The following is a 22,078-nucleotide window of genomic DNA, read 5'->3' on the forward strand; positions in this document are numbered from 1 at the left end:
TCCCGTAAGCGGGACCCGCAAATCCGAACCCCTTTTTTTATTAAAATAAAATGCGAAAAGTCTTCATTTTAACGTGACGTGTTCCTCATCTTAAAAATGTGAAATTGTCATACACATTATAGATAGTAATTTGCATCAGGAGTTAATGTACCTGGGAGGCGGACGGATGATAAAACGATGGTGGGAAGCCTATTAATCTCCCATCCAAGAACCCGACACAGAGCCTGTCCAAATGCTCGATGGGGTGCCCTCATTGTAGTCTTCGAAATTGAAATCGAATGTTGAACAAGCCCTACGCAATTGGCAAACTTTTTTCCAAGTTTCACTCCGATTCCTCCGCAAACCAAACAAGAGAACTCCCCCTGCCCCCAATTCTTCTCGTAATAACCCCTCAAATCTGCGTCTTCCGAAAAAATCCGTAAAAAGAACTCCAAGTTCTCAGGTATGGAGTCCTCGTCCTCGTCCTCGTCCATAGGATCCCCCTTATCGTCCTCGCCGTCGGAAGACTCTTTTCTAAAAAAATCTCGGAACAATTTTGCTGCATCCTTTTGCATTTGGATTGCAGATAGCTTAGCGAGTTCTTCGGCAGTAGCTGGTTGCGCGGCGGCATCCCGGGGGTCTTGAATCTGACACAGCCAGCCGGGCCAGCCGATCGCTTGGGGCTCCTCCGGGACAGGATTCAACGGCCATTCGATGTCGGATACGGTTGAAACGGGATGATTCTGAAGCTGCTCTTGCTGCGTTTGAGAAGCTAAAATCTTGTCCCTTTTTTTCTTAGCTTTCTTTTCTTGCTTCTTCTTCAGTTTGCTTTCTCGCTTAAAAGCTACCGACCTCATAGGAGAAAAGTTAACATTACAACTTCTGGGAGTGCCTTGCCTCAACAATGAGTGCAGATAACGAACCTCCTCAATCCATAGCCGCTCCATTGCGGTAAGGAGACCCTGTGGAACCATCGAAGATTTCGAAGACGGAACGCCGGCGCCTCTCGGAGGTTTTTCTCTCTGTGTATTAGCGATCGTATTCCATTCGTGAGAGAAAGGTTGCATTTGTGGTTGTTGACGTGGCAGTGGATGGAGGTTTCAAAAGCAGCACAGGAGACTTTGCCGGTTTACCTAATTTTATTTATATCTCTTAAATAATAAAAAAATAAAAATTCTTATCTAATAAAGTATTTGTTAATTTTCCAAATTACTAATTATTATTAAATAAATAAATAATAGATAAGTATTATTCCGCGTCTGATTAAAAGATTATCAAAATACATAACTTTATATATTTATGAATTATTTTTGTTATTATTTCATTTGGCTTACCGGTTCCAAATGTATTTATTTTTTTAATCATTTCTTAAAATACAACTGCATTTGGCAGATAAATGAACACCACTCGCCAAGAACAGTCCCTAACATCAATCGGTTAAGTGGTCAAAATCAATGCGAGAAGATTCTCAGAACAATTGAATGAGATGTCCCCCCTTGTAGAAATCAAATTAGTCCATTTACAGTACGAATCAGATGGGCTACTTGGAGATTTGAACGGTCAAATGGAAATTGCATGAGTTTATGAACAAGATATGATTCGAAAATCCCAGATGCTTGGCTTAGAATCACAGCGGAGTCCGGTTTCAATCCAGACAATGTGAAAAAAAAAAAAAAAACAAAAAAAAAACTGTAGTCTGCAGTTTTTGAGAAGACAGGAGAGTAATATGATGATATTTTGTCCATGATTAGCAGGAGCATGACCTGTTACATGAAACTTGACTCTGGAGTTCGTACTTACCCTGCAAATCGCAGATCACAAAATCGCAACTCTGGTGCCAGTTCAGAGGGATCCGAGGTAATCGACAGGCGACAGCTCGAACTGTTTAATCTCGATTCCCGTGGATAGACTGTCGTATCAGGCAACCGGAATCGAGAGATTCAGGCGTCCTTACTTTGGCCGAACTCGCTTCCTCCATCCGCTCACAGCTAGCTGCTTCAGGTTCTTTGTTTCCGGCTTTCTGCACGGTGCGGTCTCGCTGGTTACATATGTAGATACTAGATGCTGTACTTCACTAGAATCTGTACAGGTTTGTGCTTTTTTCTTTTGTAATACTGATTTCTTACTTTGCAGAGTATTTTGTTTCTAATGGAGTGTCAGATTCTTTCATGTGGAGGTGACTCACCGTACTACCGGCATTTCAGAGCTCCAACGTCGAGACCGGCGCCGGCGGGTGGTAATGCCGATTCTCTCTTTCGCCGGCTCGAGTGGGTCACTTGGATCTCCTGGACAAACTGGCTGGCATGAATAAAATAGACCCTATCATACGTAAAGCAGACTATAATATATAAAGCTCATTAACGTGCTTGATAGGATTCAAGAATTTTGAACTAAATTAAACCGTTGATTTATGGGCCCAGTCAGTATGTGACATGACAAGTTAATGTCAAAGACGTCCCTAAGAATTTCCGCAGTTGTTCCTGCCCTGAAATCTAAATACCGGGAGAGGGTGCCCGAGCTTGGCGAAATTGGCAAGAGACAAGCCGCAGCACCGACGGAGGCAGCCAGGCAGGGCTTCCTTTGCCGGAGCGCAAAAGCGAAGCAGTTCAACTCCATGACCGCTTTTCCCGCCTCGACATCGATCTCCCTTTAGCTTTAATTGCTGAAGCAAATCCCCTCGGGGAAGACATTTTCCCTTGTCCTCCGCATAACACCTGGTGGGTTAATCTGTAGGCAGTATGGCTCCGCCGTAACCGCTTTCACCTCATGTCAAATTCTATTCCCATGGATTAGTTGTCTTCCTTTTTCTTTTCCGTTTGTTTTTAGTCTCAGTCGTGTCGAGTATCATCTGTGCGATGTTTTCTTTTATTACGCTTTTACTCTTCAGCGTACTTGGCAACCGTTTTGATGCCATCATTTTGCCAAGGAACTAAGACAAGACGGGTATCCGTTGACTACTGTTTTTCTTTTACACTTTCGTGCTTCCGGGAAGGAGCCGTGATAAGATTTTTTTGTTTGGTTCGAATTTAAATGGAAAGTAAGGTGTCTTCGTTTACTCGTTTTAGATTCTCAAGCAACCATGGTGATTGTAGGGTTTATTTCTTTTACGGTTCTCCTTTGCTTCGTTCATATTGCATTTATAGTATAACTTGGAAATGCATCGTTTCATTTGTGAAACAATCCCTTAATTAATCGAATTTAAATAGCTCCGTTTCATTCTTTGCATTCTTTCAGAGCCTCGTACAAGGACCAGAACCAGTGCTTCTTTGGGAGTCGTAAATTCACCTAGCACTTTTCTGTCGAATTTTGACTCTTCGATTCTTCTTATCGATTTTAAATATGCCGTAGTGTATCATTTGGTTTTGTCAACGTTAGCACGATCTTTGGCGCATCATAATTTTGGCCATTTTTTTAGATTTTCCATTGGTTGAACTTTTCAACTACAAACTGCTGCAGCCTTCGGTTAACTTTCTACAGGGTGTCAAGGAGCGCACATAATCCTTGAACGGTATCCAGATTTAGCTGTAGAGAAACTGTGTCTTGTTTTACTTGGCAATAATTACTGTTTCTCATTTGTTTATTGTCGTTTTTCCCTAGATCAGTTCGTTATAATGAGGAAGCGTTGCCACCAGCTTCTGCTCCTTAGTCAGAACTGCTCTTCTCCTAACTGCTATTTGGAACGGGTAAAGATAATTTGCTGCGTCTTTGTACCATCCCCGAAACCTACTACCAGCTGAAAAGCTTTCTTAGTCTCGAAGGTGTTTGTGCATACTCTTGGGTAGATCTGCTGATCTATACCCTCCTTACAGTATGCCAGCCTTACAGAGGCTTTATGATGCTTGCAATGTATCCTTCTCTCCAAATGGACCTGTTTCGGAAGAAGCCCTTGAGAAAATTCGATCTATGTTAGGTGCGAATGACAAATCATCCCATTTTTTTTCTTGTTATGTATTTAATTTGTGGACCTATTTTTTTATTACATGGGTTTATACACATGCTGGTAAATAACCTAAAGTTTTTTCAGTGTCGTAGCAACTTCTGTGTGGCATGTTCTCTCTCTTCAGTTTGAATTGAATGTAACAAGTGATAACATAGCTGGACAACCTACACTTGTTGTGTAGAATTGGCAACTTTTCTACATCAGTCAAACCTGAACATGAAGCCTAAAGTCAGGGATGATAAGATACCTGCTAGGGTAGAATGTAATTATATGAAGGGAAATGACTTACCATTAGGTGATTGTTCCTTGGCATACTTGCACTGGTGTTTTGTTTCAAAAGTTCTAGCTATTAGTTATGAGAAGCAAAATTGTGCGAAATGTTACTGAATCTTACAGTTTTGGAGTTCGTTGTCCTTGCTGACCATCACAGGTACTATACGCGTTTTCATAGCACCTGCATGTGAGATCAACTCTTGTATTTTATCCACTAAAAAAGACAGAAACAAGCCAACTCCACTTAAAAACGTGTCTCAACATTTCCATTACTGTCATCAATGCCTTTGGCCCCACTCTGTGAAAGCATGAGATAATTTCTCTTTAGTTCTCATGTATTCTCACCAGGGGTATTTTAAATTTGACTGAAATAGGTTTCTGAGGGATATTCTAAATTTAAGTGAATTTTTTTCTGTTAATAAACTTCACCAACCAGCTTTGTGAATTGTTTGTTTTGTTGATAATTAATCTGGAGCATATGGACCGTGGTGTAGCTTTTATAGAGCAGCTTTGCCATATTATAAGTCTCTTGTCTTCTGATAATATTTCCTGCACATCTAGTATAGACAAGATTTGAGGACAGACAGTTGAGGCATTTGGGTAATTGTTTTTATGTTTTATATCATGTTTTTGCTCTTCTACGAAATGGCATTCCGTCAAACAGATTAGTGGTTTCTTCTATGGTAAAGCAGTAGTACACTAGGCTTGTGTTAGTTTTAATATCTCTTTCATCTGGTTTTAGCATGGAAGGTGGTGATAGCATGAGCATCATTTGCTGTCCTGGTGTTCGTATCTGCATTTAGAATGAGTTGCCTGAATTTCTTAGTATATTTGCCTTGCTCCCTAGCCCCTCTCTTGATAGATCTCTTTTTCTCCATATGTGTGTTATACTCATACATTGGAACTGATCTTCCAGTTGGTCACCTATAAAAACTTTCTGCAGCTGACTTGTTTAGAAGGGCCCAGAGAACTGGTGTAATCTGGGCTACTTATTTGTAAATGGAGATGCAAAAGAGTATTCAAGATCCAGTTTGCATATTTTATGTCATGCTTTATTAGTTGTAGCTGTATCAGGTTGCTATTTATCGAAGAGAGGTATCATGAGCATCTGAAGATCCACCAGACGGATGGATATAAAGCTCGAGGATTCTTCTTGAGCTAACTTGGGTTCAGTATTCTCTTGGCAGATAACCATTGTTTACACTGTTCTGTAGGCCCCTATGGAGAAAAGGCCATTCAGCAAGTGCATTTACAATGAGGCAAACTTTGTGACTTCATACCGAAAATCTCAATTCCTGTGCATTTATTCTGTTAGTATGTTGATGAAACCTGAGATAAGGTTTTTTTAAAAACCTTGGATGTGTTTCATACTACTTCAAGTACTAGCATACTCTCTTTCTCTCGCTCTCGCTCCCTCTCTCATATATACGTGTACAAATATGGACTCACAGACATAAATATGTCATGTTTTAAATTGTCACTTGTCGGTTTGGTACATATGCATTCTCAACTAGGTCATGACAGTACATTTTTTAACAGAAATGTATTCATTTATTTAATGGAATATACTGTTACTAATGAATGTGCTCTTGCAGACAAAATCAGGTCTTCTGATGTTGGTCTAGAACAGGAGGCACAATTAGTACGTGGGTGGAAGGGTTCTGCACAGGGTATAAATGGAAAGAAAGGCAGTAATGGAAGTACTCAGTGTCTGGCTCCTATAAAATATCTCCACCTGCATGAGTGTGAGAGCTTTTCTGTAAGTCCTCAAACTAGCTGACTATTGTTTTGTCCCTCTTGTTACTTGGTTCACTCCGTGGGACAATTTTGACAGTTGAACAAATGATTTTACAGATGGGAATATTCTGTATGCCAGCATCTTCAGTTATCCCGCTTCACAATCATCCTGGAATGACTGTATTGAGCAAGCTGCTATATGGTTCACTTTATGTGAAATCCTATGACTGGCTGGATTCTCCTGATCCTGTTGATCCATCACAAGGTCTGCATCTTTTAACTTCAGCATATCTTTATCATGTACATTTTAGAATTAAAGTATAGAAGTTAATGACATCTAGTTGGTTCACAATCAGCTATCCCTGTATACAGTTCATTTTAAAGCTGGCTAGTTTTTTTGAGGACAGTAATACCTATACACAACATGAAGGTAGTTGGTGGACCAGGATCCTCTAGGGCTTTAAAAGGGTAATAAAAGTATCAAGACTATTTTTCAATGATTTATGCATCTAAGGGATGCATTATTAAGTACTCTGAACTTATTTTGTATGAAATATGACCTGTTTGCTTCTTGATAATTAATTGGTAATTCAAGTAAACACGGATACAAGTAAATTAATTCTACAACCTATTCTGTGCTGTTCAGTAAAGCAGTAGGAAAGATAATTGGTGAAAATAACTGATATGGAAAAAGCTCTTTATGTTTTTTGAGCATATTTATATTCTCATAATTGAATAGTTATTCTGAAGGGTTACTTTTGGGTAATCTTGTCTGAAGAACTTTTTGGTGCAAACAATTTTAGAATATGTCTAGGGGTAGTCCTAGTAAAACAGGATTGTTGGAAGCTTAGGTTTGAGGACTAATGAGTTCAAGTTAATTGTCATTTTCTCTGTAAACTATGCACTCAGAGAGTTTATTTTTGCCATCAAAGGGATGAGGTTACCACAATAGTTTTGAGCTTCAATTTTCAGGGGAAGGATGAGCTGAAGTTTTTCTGTTTTGGTGTATAAAAATTGAGGTCTCCTATTTTTTGAGATGGATCTCCACTTTACAACATTATATATTTGGAGTATGTTATTTGGCTAATGAGCTTTTAGTTTCCTGGTTCAATGATTTGTCATGATTTGTTTTTAATATTTGAAGTGTCTTCCAGCTAGACTAGCAAAGCTTGTTAGGGATGGTGAGATGTCTGCTCCAAGTGGAACCACAGTTCTGTATCCAACAAGTGGCGGAAACATCCATTCTTTCAAAGCCTTAACCCCATGTGCCCTCTTTGACATCTTATCACCTCCTTACTCATCGGCAGATGGGCGACACTGCACTTATTTCAGGAAATGCTTGAAGAGAGATCTTCCTGGTAAAGCTTTCTCTAATGGCTGTTCTCTGTATTGCTTGTGCAAAAAATGGAAAGTTATGAACATAAAAAAAGAAGATACATCATGACATTCTTTCTTTGCCTTGTCTTTTAAAGGTATTGATGAATCAAGTGGAATAAACATCTCAGACGTGGCTTGGTTAGAAGAATTCCTGCCCCCTGACAACTTTGTGGTTCGGCGGGGAGTGTACAAGGGCCGCCCTATTACGGTTAGAGTATTAAGCTAGCAAGTAATGGAATCAGCTCTCAGATTCATTTACACGGGATTCTTTTTTCTAGATAAAACCAGACAGATGGAAAGGTTGTTGCTGTTCCATGAGGCGAATTAGGGTGGGTGAATGAGTTGTCAACAGCCAGGAAAATAATTATTGCTAGGCATTTGGATTGTACAGATATTGGAAAGTAGGAAGCGCATTCAATGAGGCCTCACCCTTAGGCCTTAACTAATGGAATGGAGTCATGAAGAACGAAGCCAGCTATACCAAGTCTGGAATTAGTGTTCTCATGGAGATAACCCAAGGCGGCTGGTTTGATCTTCCTATATAACTCCTGTCTATGAACCTTTTAGTTTGCTTTACAGTAAAAAAATTGCTTATATTTTTCCTTCCTTCCAGATGATCATGTAGATAATGATAGCAAGTAGAGAGTCTCATCTTGAAATTGAAATACTTTCATGTGGTCATGAGTGAGTTCTTTGAGCCCTATGTCCCTTAAAGAGGGCGAAATGGCAGGTAATTTGTCTGGAATCATGCTGCTGTATTTGGCTTGATTTGTTGGCAAATGGAATTATCATCAATTGATGCACATCTGATCCATCTGAAATGGAATTATGATCCATTTCAATTTTGGAGTTGAGATTAGGGGCTAGTTGAACCAGGTTCTTGGTATTAGAGTTATAGAATACCTAGAAAAAACATGTTGACTTGCTCAGATTTGCTCATTCAACTTGGGAATTATCCCTTCTCTTTTTGGCTCATGTTCAAGAATTCCCACCGTCCCATTCTCACCCTCGATGGCACCAAATGGGTAGCAATCTCAAGTGAGGATCCCCACACGGAGAAAGTTAGTGCAGGAGGTGGCAAAGCCCTGTCTATCCTAGAGAGGGAGGAGGGCAAAGGCTTGGCCTTATAGATTGGAGCACCTCATCTTTGGGTCAATAGGTGGTCATAACTGACTGACCTAGGTTCAATTGGACGGATCACCTTGTCAGATCGGGTCCTATAGTTTTAATTATTTTTAGAACATAATAAATTATTTGTAATTATTTTTTTTACAATTTTTATTATTTACGAAAATATATAATATAATTTATAATAATTATTTTATAACCTTAATACTTAACCAATAAATACTAAAGTGGTTTTGATTACTTATCTCTTATTTTTAACCTAATTTTTTTATTATTTAAAAAAAAAATGCGAGTTTCAACTAATTTTCCAGTTGTTTGCTATGGTCGACACAAACACAAGAAAACTGATAAAAAAATTTCTTTTCTATTAAGAATGTTTTTTAATGTAAAAATTAATCAAAGGGAAAATGATTTTTCTGTCATTTTGTTTTCTTATGGCAGCAGACACTCCCTTTTTCTTACTCCCTTAATTCTAAAATCACGATAATGCTAAAATACCACACCCGCCGCCCCTCCCTTCATTCTGAATTCAGGTTAGTGAGCTTGGGCCGTTTGTGCCTGGGCTCAAACACCTCAATTTTCAAAGAATGTTTACAGGTTGCACATTTCTGAACAGACCTTCATTTTCTGATTTCGCGTTTCGCCGTGCGATGACGCATCTCTTACCCCCTCGCCGGGCTTCTACTCTTGAGCTTCTGCAATTCTGATTCTTAATTCCTGGCCCTCTACGCTTTGGTGTGAAGGCGCAACGAGCAAAATGCCACCGCGGACGTATCTGAGAGATCTTGGATGCGTTGCATGTGAAGAATTATCTGAGCTGGGAGTCGGCGAGGAAGGCTGGCTCTCCGACGAACCTTCCCTTTTGTCTGCTCTCGATGCTTACTCATTCGCCCCCGCTAATCGTTCTCTTATCCTCATCCTCCGCTGGGACTATTCGAAGAACCCCATCAAGATCAGACCATCAATGTCTCCTGTCGAAGGCCACATCTCCGCCATCGAATGGCTCGTTTTTTAAGATTTTCGCGTCATAGCTCTCGGCACTTCTAATGGCTATCTCCTCATCTACTCCTTGGAAACTGATCTTGTCCACAAACAGGTGCTCAATTTTATGAGGTCCTTGGATAATTTTTTTGAGCACTCAATTCAGCTCATAACGTATGAAGTTGCATTTCTTTGCTTGTCTAGTTATTAATCCTATCGACTAATGGATATGATTTCAATATTGTTGACTTGCGTGCTGAAGGCTTTTCTTTCGCTGCTTATCGGCGTTTTAATGTAGTAGTTCGCAGTTATGATCCTGAACAGAAAAATCTTATATGTTGAAAACTTGCACTATTTATGGTCATCCGTATTGCGTTACGTAGTGCTTACGTTGACCAAACTTCAGAAGGTTTTACTGCTTTTGCGGCATGTATGAAGAACTAGAATGACTCTGGCTCCTGCCATATGCATAGGGCCTGAGAGACTTTTGCAACGATACTGGTTTATAAATTTCTTACCAGAATTCTTCACATTGAATATAAATGTTGATCAAATTGCATTTGCATCTCGGGTGATTAATTGTATTTTTTTTTTGTTATTTAGCAATACACATCATTTTCAATAAATTTGATTAACATATTTTTTTGATCTGAGGGTCTTGTGTTTCTGCAGTATATTCATCCTGGACATATATTAAGGCTAAGAGGGATGAAAATTAGTCCTGCACAGGACACATCTTCAGAAAAAATCTGCATTGTGTTGCCTGGTGTAATTGCACTGATTGATGGATCAGATGTACAGGTTCGTTTATCCTATCTTGTGGTAATGAATCACTAATTGGAAAATACAAATATTTCCATCGTTGATTCATAAAAATGAATTTTTTTCAAGAAACCTAGTAATCTATGCATCCTGGGGACCTTATTTTTCATTTATTTTATTTTATTTTTCTGGGCATACTTTGGATGAGGGTCTTGCAAAAAATAAGTTGTTCTTTGGTTACTCTTAGGCTAGTATAACTCTCGTCCTCTCTCTCTCTCTAGTAACCAACTTTTAGTAATTTTAATTCTGGATCTAGTCTTTTTGATTTCCAAAATTCAAGGAGCTTATATAGTCAGTCATGTATGGCCCCTTCGAAGTGCAGAACTTGCTTCAGAGGTGGTTACAATCTTGTAGCTGAGGACAAAAATCTCCAAATAAAGAACTTAATGACATCGGAAATTCCTGTGGAAGATTGTCCTATCAAGTCTGGAATATTGGCAAATACGGAAAATGTGTTGATGCAGCAATAATTGGGATAGTGCCTCCACCCCTTTGGATCTTCAGGTTAAATGCGTTCCCTTGATAAATTTGCTTTTTTCTGATTCCTGTTGACCCCTTTTCAAAATCCAGTAAATACACATTTTCTTCTATTAATGAAGTCAACAGAGATCTACATTGATCAGGCATCTTACATTACCTGATGCATATGTGTTAAGCAATCTATACTGTGGTTAAAGAATTTGGTTTGAGGGTATAACTGAAATATTTAGAGTTGAGTGCTGTTATATATATTATGAGAGTCAACAATCGTGTTAGGCTGAAGTCCAAAAAATGATTTTGAGATTGTATTGTCTGTCCAAATTCATTCCATTTCTATTTTATCCATTCAATAGTTATTTTTGCATGTTATATATAACATATTGGGCATGCTTTAAGATGATCCCTAAAAAAAAATTACCGAGTAAATAGTTGCTCATCCCTTTCACAGAGAACGAGTCCAATCATTAGTGTGGGCCTACTGGAATCCATATACAATTGTAGAGTATAGTTGCAATTCATGGCCTTAGAAACTCAGTGTCTTATGGTACATTGTATTGTATTTAGCTTTTAGCTCAGTTGCCAAATGGGTGGGTTCTTTACTATGAGGTCTTGGGTTAAGTATGATCAGTTTGTTTGTATGAAGTTGGGTCCAAGGCCCATCCCAAAATGACTAGCCAACTTAGGAAACTTCTTTCCCAACTAATAAATTCAAAATCTTTGTACTCTCTAATCCATGTGGGACTATTCCTTAACACTCCCCCTCACATTTGGGCCTCTTTTGTGGCTCTACAAGTGGATAATTTAGGTGTGGGCCTTCTTTTGTGGCTCTACAAGTGGATAATTTAGGTTCAGGCCCTCTTTTTGTGGCTCTACAAGTGGATAATTTAGGTGAAGTCCCACATATGAATACCATGTGAAGTTAGGTCCTAGGCCCATCCCCAAATGACTAGCTAACTAAGGATGCCTCTTTCCCAACTAATAAACTCAAGATCTTTGTACTCACTAATCCATGTGGGACTATTCCTTAACAGATATCATGTCCACATTATTCCAAAACTGAACGTCTTCCTTGTTGTATTTAGCAAAAAAATGTTTGTTTGAGAATTGGACCTTTACCTTTTATTCGACCATTCACATTCCAATCTTCTTGGATCTTGGCACATTCAGGTATACAGCCATCCATGGTGGGATTACAGTTATGGAGAAATGAGAGTGTGCTCCTCAGTGAAGCTTAGTTTGTCGTAAACTACACTTGAATAATGGAAATAGAAGGTGTGCATGCGTTCTCAATCCAACATTACATTGCACCTAGGAAGTGCTGTTATCTAAAACAACATTTTTTCTGTGATCTTATATCATGCTAAGCATCAACAAAAATATCATTGATTTTCTATTGAAGGACATTAGCCAGTGACAATGGAGTATTTGTTAACCGTGACCTGTTCTAGCTGAACTCTTTTTTCTTTATATTTTTGGAAGCGAGAAGCCCTGGAGGGCAAAGACAAAGAATGTACAAACAACTTATTTAAAAAAAAAAAATCAAAAGAAACATGAAAGCCTATGAAAAAAATTTAAATCCAAAAGAAATAAAATACAAGGAAATTTTTGAATAAAAAGGAATTTGTATATTTTTTCAAGGTGGAACTATCACAATGGGCAGGTAGAGTTCTGAATAGGCCAAAGTACCTATCCTTTTTTTATTGTTCTAATGTCTTTGATTTTTTACAACAAAGTTATTTATGTTTTTTATCAAAAGAAAAAAAAATCTTTTTCATTGCTAGAAAGATGGTAATGCAGTAGGTTATTTAAGTTCAAATTTTGGTCTTCACCAGTGAACATCTTTTAAGTGTGTCAATTTTGGGCTAAAATAAAAATAAGTACTCCTAAATTTTGGAAAAATTTCCAGGGAAAGAAATCTAGAAAGACTTTCTCCTGAAATGCCAACAAGTTGAAATATTTAAACTTCATGTCAAACCATGTCAACATTCCTTTGAATCTTATTCCAACACTGACCAGCGTTAGTTTCTTCCACAATCAATAGTTTCAGCTAAAAATTGTTAGATTCTAGGGTTTAATTCTCCAAAGTGTAGCTTGTAGTGAAGAAGGAAGAGGAGAGTTTGAGAAGAAGAGAGGTGTTAAAGCTAACAAGTGAGAGAGGGAGAAAGAGAAAAGAAAAAAATAGAAAGAGAGGAAAAGGAGAATTTGTGGAGGAGCTCACCCTTAGATCTGAATTAGGGTGAGCTCTCCCCCTTCTTTACTATTTATAATAGGAGAACTTAAAAGTAATTATAACTATGCCTTTAAGCATAATGAAAGGGAAAATAAAGTGACATGACCTAAGTAATGCATATGATATTATTTTAATTTTCTACACTCCCCCTCAAATTAGTGGTGCAAAGACATCATAAATACCAAGCTTGTGCCCGGATTAATTAGTCTCCTACCTTTGGTCCTATCTTGTCCTGTTCAGGTTAGAATGGAACTGGTCATTCACCCCGAATGCAGGGAGCAATCAAACTAAAGCACTAACTCGAGGGCTGCATACATGAACGATGAAGAATTTCGGTTGCAACTACTTATGTTAGGATATTTGCAAGTTAATTCTTTGAGGGAATGTAGTGCACACTAATAATTCAGACTTTGAGTTTTTCCAAGATGAAGTGACAATCAATCTCAATACATTTTGTTCTCTCATGGAACATTGAATTTGTAGCAATATGAATAGCTGATTTATTGTGGTAGAAGATTTTACTGGGAGTCCAAGCTTGGTAAGCAATGATTGTAACCATAACATCTCATTGACTGCTTATGTCATAACTCTATACTCTGCCTTGGAACTAGATCTTGCTACCAAACTTTGTTTCTTGTTGCATCAAGTCACCAAATTCCCACCAGCAATGGTACAAAACCAGAAATGGATTTCCTACCAGAGCCATTGTGAGCATTCTATGTTCTTACTTAAGAGGAAGACTGGTGTAGTTGTTTTGGTGGACTATGTAGATGATATTATACTCTCTAGTGATGATCTTGAAGGCCTTACCGAAGTTAAATAATGCTTGGCTACATATTTCAAGACGAAAGATTTGGGTCCCCTCGATTACTTTTTTAGCATTGAAGTTACCCGCAACAAACAAAGTATTGTTCTCTCTGAGAGGAAATATATATTAGATATGTTGCAAGAGTATGGTTTGTTGGGTACTAAACTGGTAGATACTCCAATAGAAGTCAATCATAAGCTTCATGACACATAAGGTCTTGCTCTCAAGGACAAAACTCAATACCGACGCTTGGTAGGTAAATTGATTTATGCTACAGTTACCTGGCCAAATATTTCATTTTCTATGGGAATTGTGAGTCAGTTCATGGAAAATCTATAGAAAGCACATTTTGAAGTTGCTCAACGGATTTTAAAAGTATTTGAAGGGTGCACTTGGAAATTTTTTTTTGTATACTTAGAACGAACATATTGATGTACTTGGATATTCTAATGCTGATTATGCTGGGTGTAAGATGGATAGACGGTCTATATCAGGCTACTGTTGTTTTGTTGGAGGTAACCTGGTAGGTTAAAAAAGTAAAAAACAGACAGTTGTGGCTAGGTCTAGTGCAGAGGCTAAATATTGAGCAATGGCTCACATTGTTAGTGAGCTTTTGTGGATTAAATCTGTTATTCTTGAATTTGGTTTCCAATTACTAGGTCCTATGGTCATGAAGTGTGAAATCGGGCGGTCATCTTTATTGCAAGCAACCTTGTTTTCCACAGGAAAACTAAACATGTAGAGGTTGATTACTATTTTATTAGAGATGCGGTGATGGGTAGTAACCCCAAATCTGAAATCTTTAGACCATTTGGGGGATGTGTTTACCAAGCCATTGGGAAGACGTGAACATGTATCCTTCTGTGACAAGCTGTGGTTATTTCATTTCTACTCTCCAACTTGAGGGAGAGTGTTGAAATATCAACTTACTAGTATTTTGGTCATTTTATATATTATGTTTTTATCTTATATGATACCTGTTAGGTAGGCAATATCTTCATATGCCTATGGTTCAATTTTCATTCGTTTTATAGGTGTATGTTAGGAGATATGTAAGTTTATGTTTTGAGGGGTATTTTTGTCTTTAATTAAAAAACACTTAAAACCCTGATTAAAAGAAAAGGGGCGTCCTTTTTGAGGCACACACTCCAAGGCCGCAGCTACCGCTCCTCTCCAAGTTCTTCTTCTCTTATTTCTCTTCTTTTTCACCCAAATATCAGATCTTTCACCTTTAGTATTACCAGAACAAAAAACTTGAATTTCTTTTCTAGATTGAGTGTCAACCATACTATAAAAGGACTCAAAAGTAGAGAACGTTTCAGATCTCTCTTTTATTAAATATAATTTAAATAACCTGAGTACAATTCTCCACAAATATAACAAAATACTTAGACTGGGGTATATTAGAGACTTGCATAAGTTCCCATATATTTGAATGAACTAATGAAAAAGGACTTGAATTAACATTCTCGGGTTGAGATGTACTTTTGTAATGTTTGCTTAACTCACAAAACTCTTGTAAACTAGAAATTGACTTTAAGGAAGAAACTAACGAATGCAATTTTTGTGAGGAGTGGCCCAGTTGATGGTGCCATTATAAAACCTGTTGAGATGAAGTGGTCGTGGCTGAATTAGTAGCATTATCTAGGAAATAAAGGTCTCCTCTTTCATGGTCTCTACCAATCATTAGCTTGGTCTGGATGTCCTGAAAAACACAATAAGATGGATAATGTTATAAAATAATTAAGTTTTTTTTTAATCTGACTGACAAGCATAAATCTAAAGGGAAATTGCGGTACAAATAAAACACTGGATATAGGTAAAGATGGATAGGGTGATGTAGAAGCAATTCCTTGAACTTTGGTCTTAGAGCCATAAAAATTAGAGGTTTAGGTAAGGAAACAAAGAGGTTAAATTTTCATTCTTCCCAATGAGATGTTTTGAAGCACCTGAGTTAATTATCCAAGGTGAAGAGTTGGAACATGAAAAAGAAAAAAACATCCTAGTAGCAGTAGTGGCAATAGTGGCTGGTGGAGTGTTGGGAGATGAGCTTAGCATACTCTTTATGTTTTTGAAACACTTCATAGTCTTTATATGTGTGTTTTGAAACCTGCTTGTTGGGAAATGCCGACCTCTCTATTTTTATAAGTAGAAGCCACCTTGATTCATGTTACCTGGTTTGCCATGTAGCCTTCAACACCTATCAACCATATGTTTATTCAGCCGCAGTGACTACAAATTCTAGTGGTGGATGAATCTATGGATGCTTCTCCAAAGGTACAACCTCTGCCTCTAGTAGCCGATCTACCTAGGCCTCTTCTTGAGAAACTGTCCACCACCTTGAGTAACCATGGCTGATGTCTTCGTAACTTTAGTTTTCAGCTCTTGTGACTTAGTTAGAATCCAAAGCATTGTTGCACATATGTCATAAGAGAAAAGTTTTGCTGAGGAGCTTAAGATTTTTGTCTTGGCAACTTCAAGGTATGGCTGTAGATTGGCAAGTTAAATGACCCCTACCAATTCTTATCTTTGCTTTTCTTGAACTGCAATATCTTAGGAGTATGGCTGGCAAGTTTCCATTCTTGTAAAAATCCTTTAAATTGTGCAAAATATTCATTGAGATTATCTGAATGCTTAGTTGTATACATAGCCTGAAAAACGCCATAAAGCATTTGTTGGCTGTCAGTACTAGAATAAAACTTGGCACAAGTATTCCAAATAGTTTTGGCAGTTTCCAGATGCATAACATTGCTAGCTACACTCTTCCATACTATTGATTGGTTAGTTAATTACTAATGTGTCTTCTTTCGACCACTTTTTGTAATTGATATCTTCATCACTATGAGGAGGGGTGACTTTGTGAGATGGTCATCCAAGTCACAAGTATAAGAAATCTTTTGACAGATTGAGGACACCAATGGGATAGATATTGTTCTTAAAAACTCAAGTTTACCAAACTCATGGGAAGAAATGGAATTTTTAGCCATATTGAGATTGACAGTAGGAGTTTTTGAGTATGAAAAACTCTCTGAAATATAAATTACTAACTAGTATGGACCCAAATCAAATAATAAGAACACAAACTAATCAAACATGAAGGCATGTAAGAACACAAAAGACACCAAGGCATGCAAGAACACTAAAGGGCACGTAAGAGCAGAATTCGAAAACTTTAGGACCAGCATATTCTAGACATGGAAAGGCTCAAATTGAGGCCAAAAATATTCTAGAGATTGTCTTAATCAAATATGATAAAAAAAAGAGGGCTCTTACATGCAATTAAACATACCTATGTGGGCTGGAATTCATCAAACCCTATAAGCAATTCAATATCTCTCAATCCAACAAGAGTCTTAGAGAGCAATTAAAAAAGAGTTTCCGAAATTAAATAAGCCATGAATATAGGGTAAAACAACCCTGAATTGATAGATTTAATAGGTTGACAAAAAAAATACAAAGTTCAATGGATACTGCCTATAATGTGCATGAAGGAGGTGGAAATAAATTCTCCAAATGAAAGGAACTTTCAATAAACCTTAATGAATCCTTAATGAATCAAGGATGTGAGGAAAAGAGAAAATTTTGATGACATATTTGGCTAAATAATGGCTGGTTTGAAAATTCCAAAAAACTTCCTTATGGCTGAATTGAAAAATCTGCCTTAGTGGCCTTGCATGGCATAGATGTTGAACTCCCTTGTTTCCATGAGAATTTGAGCAGCTTTAAAGTTTAAACCCTAGAATCCTTGCTTTGATACTATGTTAGATTCTAGGGTTTAATTCTACGAGGTGTAGCTTGTAGTGAAGAAGGAAAAGAAGAGGGGTATTAAAGCTAACGAGTGAGAGAGGGAGAATGAGAAGAGAGAAAGAAAGAAAGAAAGAGAGGAAAAAGAGAACTCGTGGAGGAGCTCACTCTTAGGTCTGAATTAGGATGGGCTCTCCCCCTTCTTACTATTTATAATAAGAAAACTTAAAAGTAATTACAACTCTGCCCTTAGGCATAATGAAAGGGAAAAATAAAGTGACACAACCTAGGTAAATACATATTACATTATAATTTCTAAAAAAATGGAATATATTGGCCTGATTGATCCAGTTTCACCAATTGGATGGATCCTAGAACCAAGGTTTTTTTCTGTTGAAACTCAAAATCTCACTGGTCAATTGATTTTTGGTATCTGATGAATACCTTTGACATCATTGTATGCCTTGAAAAAAGATGGGATGGTAAACTTGCTCAAGCTGCTTGTATTTCTGAAGCATATACTCGTTTGGACATGTTGTGGATCTGGATCTCTTGGTTCTTGCCCCATGTACTTTTGTTTCTTTATCTGGCTTTATTTGAACTGTAATGTTACTTTGAAGCATATACTTGACAGTACTTCATTGCAGCTAGAGTATTGCCTGGACTTCAAGATCTGACCAAATAGTTGGTTTCTCATAGAAAGTTTGAAAGCTAATATCCTAACTTCATGATGCAACTATTCACTGCCTCTAGTCTGGTTTTTTACCTGGCCCCACCCCTTTTAGTTTTCCATTTATGCCATTTGCTCAATCTTGCTAAAGTTTCAAGACTTTTTGTATCAAGTTCATGTCAGAGTGGTTCTGTCCATGACCTCCTGGGAAATCCTATTGGCTAGGTGTTTGGCACCTATCAGAGGTGAGCACCACGTTCCGCGTTCGAATCCCGGAGTGCAGAGGTCCCGAACCCGGGAACGGTGGGTGTCAGAGTGGTTCCGTCCACTCTGGTTAAGTGCTGTGCTTCCGCATCTAACGAACCGGTCTATTGGGTTGTATTGGCTAGGCGTCTGACTTAGAACTTAGAAGTTAAGCGAGCTTGGGCGAGAGTAGTACTAGGATGGAAATCCTATTTGGCTAGGCGTTTGACATGGTATCAGAGCTAGGCACGCCACGTCCCGCCTTCGAATCCCGCGGGGAGCGGTAAGGGGCGAGGTGGGTGTCAGAGGTGGTTCCGGTCCACCTCTCTTGAGTAGGTTAGTTTTTCGCACTTAAACGACTAGTCTTTTAGGTTGTATTGGCCAACCTCTTGACAGTTCAATCACTAACTACAATTTTCTCTTTTAGTATTTTTACAATATGCTGTCAGTATCTTGGTCATCAACTATTTCATAACTTTTTAGTTTTTTCTTTTTCCAAATTTCAATGGAATTTTTCCTTCTAACTGGAACCTGCAGGTACTTTTTTGTTACTGATTCAGTAACTATTATGGAAGATTTCTGGAGGTTTTCTGGTATTTTTGTTCAGCTGATTTTATTGTTGGGCAGTCGAGATAGCACTACTATTGTGCAGTTGCTGTTGGAGCAGATGCAGTGATTTCATCCTTCAGGTTAAGTTTTATAAGTGCATTTCAGCATTAGACTATTACTGAATCTTCTTCTAAATTTTCACTCTCTTTTTCATGCACAATATTCTTCAATCATTATTGCCAAATTCTGTACTTGATGAAATTCTATGTTTAATTGGAGTTTCATGATACTCTACAGGCTTTCAGAGTACAGAAGTAGATCTTTAGTTGGAGCTCTTTTCTCCAAAGTTGTGCCTGCCACCTTTTCCACTATAGCATCTTTCACCAAAATGATCTGGTGCAGTGCGTAATTCTCACCAGTAAAACCTGAAGCTTCACCTCAATCATTTGCAAAATGTAAGATAGTGGCGTTATCCTTCATGGGTTTGTGTCTCATTAAACTAAGACACGATTAATGGAAAAAAGTGAAACTTTAGCACTAAAGAGTGTGGGGTGGTATGCATGTGTGAATTTTAATATGATGCTATAATTCCTGTTTACTATTAGGATAGGCTGCTGTAGAGATTTCCTGAGTCTTTTGCATGAACTCATGTTTTATCTGGCAAATTTGTGACTGTATCCTGTTGGGGGCAGCATTTCCTTTAAAATGTTTGAAGGATCAACCACGTAGGGTAGAGAAACTTACTCTATCACCTTGGCTGCCAGAATAGATTCTCTTGGTCGGATACTCCTCTTAGACCCACAAGCGCTTGTTGTTGTGCGATTGTGGAAGGTTCTTTTACTGTTACTCTGAGTAGTTAATAGGAATAGAGTGATATTTTTCATGGTTCTGGGACATTCCAATCCATTTGACCTGATATGGATTGGATTTTGAGATTGATGATTTAGATTGGTTTGACCCCCCATTTGTGCAAGAATTAATCTGACTTGGTCTAACTTGACCAAAAATATGCTATTATAGTTGGACTCTGTCTGACCAGACGAGTCATGTTTTGGACCCTGAGTCAGGCGAGTTGCCGGTGATGTAACTCTGATCGGATTTTCAGGGTCTTGATATGGGTCTGGATACTGAGTTTCAGAACTATGACACTTTTATGTGGTAGTATGTAGAATTATGTGCCGTGTGCTGAGGCTTGCATATACTATCAGATAGTCAATTGAGTTGCTGCTGTCTTTTTAAGGGGTACCGAGATGCATCTCGTCTCTTCATGGAGATGGTAGTTGGGAATGATGGTGCATCATCATCAAATGCAGCTTACTCCGAGCATTCAAAGAGTGATTATTGCCTTTTCCTCGCAATTCATGCTCCCCCAAAGGGTATAGTTGAGGTGTGCTCCGTACTTTGGAATGTCAATGTTGGTTTATGTTCTTTAGTCATTTATGTAATCAGCAGTTATTTTAACTGGTAGTAAGGAATAAAGAATTTTTTTATACGGATTAAAATAATTATTTGGAGAACCTAACTGGTACCCAGCGTCTTGAACGGAAAGAATTTCGGATGCATTGCTATGCGTTAGTAATAGGTAGACTTACCAGCACAATATCTTAGTTTCAGTTGAAGCATCACATCGACTATGTCAACTTATGAAGAACCTGGATAAAAGAACTCCAGTCAAGAGTTATTTAATTCAGTTGACTGAAGCATATCATATTGGCAGGTGACCAAATATGCAGTTTGTCACATAGCTCATGGCATTTCTTGATAAATTTGGGACTTTTACACGGCGGGCTTGTAATTTAGAAGCCAGAATGAACTAGTGTATGATTATATTGCATTTTGTTCCTTCATCTGACTACTTGTTTGGGTTTACTCAGGTATGGAAGATGCGGCTTGGACCACGTCTCTTGGCTATTCCATGTCCGAAAGGAAGAAAAATCCCGCAGCCCAGTTATAGGTTTGGATCATCCTTAGCGGTTTCCCCTTCCTCTTATATTCCTTTGGAAGCTCTTATTTTGAACGGAGACTCCGGACAGATATCAGTACTGAATCGATCTCCTTAGTCGAGAACACACAAATTTCAGTCTTTTATTCAAATGAAAAGAATAATTTCCGGCAAGATGCTTGCGTGCATTGACACCAATCATTCTTTTCTTAATGGAACATATAAAGGCTAAAGCTCCTTCCAATAAATCAAAAGTGCGATCCTTCTACAGTTCTACGTCTACCAAACATGAAAAGAAAACGAACCGTCCACATGCTATTTGCTGCTCTCATTCAATTAAAAGAAAATTAAAGAAAAGAAAGGGCCAATGCAGGTACAGGTACCGGTGCCGGGGAAAGCCAGTCAGAGAGATTGAAAAACAAATCGGTTCCGGTGACGGCTTTCGGTTTAGTCTCTCTTCTGCTAAACAGTAAGATAGGCTTCGGTTCTTATGGCCTGCCAAGTAATATGAGGCCCACCCTTTCGTTTGTTTCCGTTAACAGTGAAGATTCCGAGACTTGTAAAAGGTATGGAAAAGTATTGCTGTGTCTTGTATTAGCATGACGCATACACTGAACTGCTTTAATTACGAGAATTTTTGTCGACTTATGCATATTAAAACGGGAAGAATTTCTCGAACTCATGAAGAAATTAATTAAACAGGAGAGGAACTGAAAAGCCTCAGTTCCATCACACGAGGAGATAAGCGTAGGGACAGTCCTAGACTGATGGGAGAGAGAGAGAGAGAGAGAGAGAGAGAGAGAGAGAGAGAGAGAGAGAGAGAGAGAGATTGCTGCAGAAGAGCCCGGAAAACATTGGCATGTGGAAATGTGTTCTTCTGTGTTGGTCGCATCAACTGCCTACGTTCGCGGCGTCTCTTTTGCCAACAACCTTCAACCATGGAATCTCTCCTCCAGTCTTCCCCTTGGCGCCCTTACTTAATATTATATTCCATTTTAAACGAATAAAACCCAGAAGAGAGAAAAGACACTGGCATCAGACTCTCCTACTCTCAATGCATTCTGTTCTGCCTGTAAATCTTAAGTTCCGATATGTCATCGAGCATTTCTGCTTCTGGTCTTCAAATTTGAATTATCAAGGCCTAAAACCATGCATGTCGTCGTCTTCAATTCGTT

At 38.3% G+C, this 22,078-nt stretch overlaps 2 protein-coding genes and 1 long non-coding RNA gene across 7 annotated transcripts; 2 read left to right on the forward strand and 1 right to left on the reverse strand.

The window, feature by feature from the left end:
* Positions 1 to 116: 116 nt before the first annotated feature.
* LOC137950814 (uncharacterized) lies at positions 117 to 1,046 on the reverse strand. Its single transcript, XM_068797481.1, has one exon. The coding sequence runs from the start codon at positions 1,044 to 1,046 to the stop codon at positions 117 to 119; it is 930 nt and encodes a 309-aa protein (XP_068653582.1).
* A 1,415-nt stretch (positions 1,047 to 2,461) lies between these two features.
* On the forward strand, positions 2,462 to 7,912 carry LOC137943402 (plant cysteine oxidase 4-like). Of its 5 annotated transcripts, XM_068788977.1 has the most exons (7): positions 2,462 to 2,696; positions 3,214 to 3,487; positions 3,582 to 3,889; positions 5,788 to 5,951; positions 6,047 to 6,194; positions 7,084 to 7,287; positions 7,402 to 7,912. In XM_068788977.1, the coding sequence occupies exons 3-7, from the start codon at positions 3,790 to 3,792 to the stop codon at positions 7,530 to 7,532; spliced, it is 747 nt and encodes a 248-aa protein (XP_068645078.1). In that variant the 5' UTR covers positions 2,462 to 2,696; positions 3,214 to 3,487; positions 3,582 to 3,789; the 3' UTR covers positions 7,533 to 7,912. The 5 variants fall into 5 exon arrangements, with proteins under 5 accessions (XP_068645078.1, XP_068645080.1, XP_068645077.1 ...); XM_068788979.1 differs by lacking the exon at positions 3,214 to 3,487 and having other exon boundaries at positions 3,577 to 3,889; XM_068788976.1 differs by lacking the exon at positions 3,214 to 3,487.
* Positions 7,913 to 8,849: 937 nt separating this feature from the next.
* LOC137943459 (uncharacterized) lies at positions 8,850 to 21,068 on the forward strand. Its single transcript, XR_011110739.1, has 6 exons — positions 8,850 to 9,530; positions 10,088 to 10,216; positions 18,950 to 19,101; positions 19,259 to 19,416; positions 20,202 to 20,348; positions 20,836 to 21,068. It is a non-coding gene; the product is annotated as an uncharacterized lncRNA (long non-coding RNA).
* Positions 21,069 to 22,078: the final 1,010 nt, after the last annotated feature.

The sequence above is a fragment of the Aristolochia californica genome, unplaced genomic scaffold, assembly GCF_029961685.1.
Source record: "Aristolochia californica isolate CCGP_79_NKW_82.1479 unplaced genomic scaffold, dmAriCali1.0.hap1 SCAF_1, whole genome shotgun sequence".
NCBI lineage: Eukaryota > Viridiplantae > Streptophyta > Magnoliopsida > Piperales > Aristolochiaceae > Aristolochia > Aristolochia californica.

Coding starts and splice junctions, on each gene's coding strand:
- LOC137943402 (XM_068788977.1), top strand. CDS start 3,790: ATGCCAGCCTTACAGAGGCTTTATGATGCTTGCAATGTATCCTTCTCT. Junction 3,890..5,787: donor GAAAATTCGATCTATGTTAG/GTGCGAATGACA, acceptor GTGCTCTTGCAG/ACAAAATCAGGTCTTCTGAT. Junction 5,952..6,046: donor ATGAGTGTGAGAGCTTTTCT/GTAAGTCCTCAA, acceptor ATGATTTTACAG/ATGGGAATATTCTGTATGCC.
- LOC137950814 (XM_068797481.1), bottom strand. CDS start 1,046: ATGCAACCTTTCTCTCACGAATGGAATACGATCGCTAATACACAGAGA.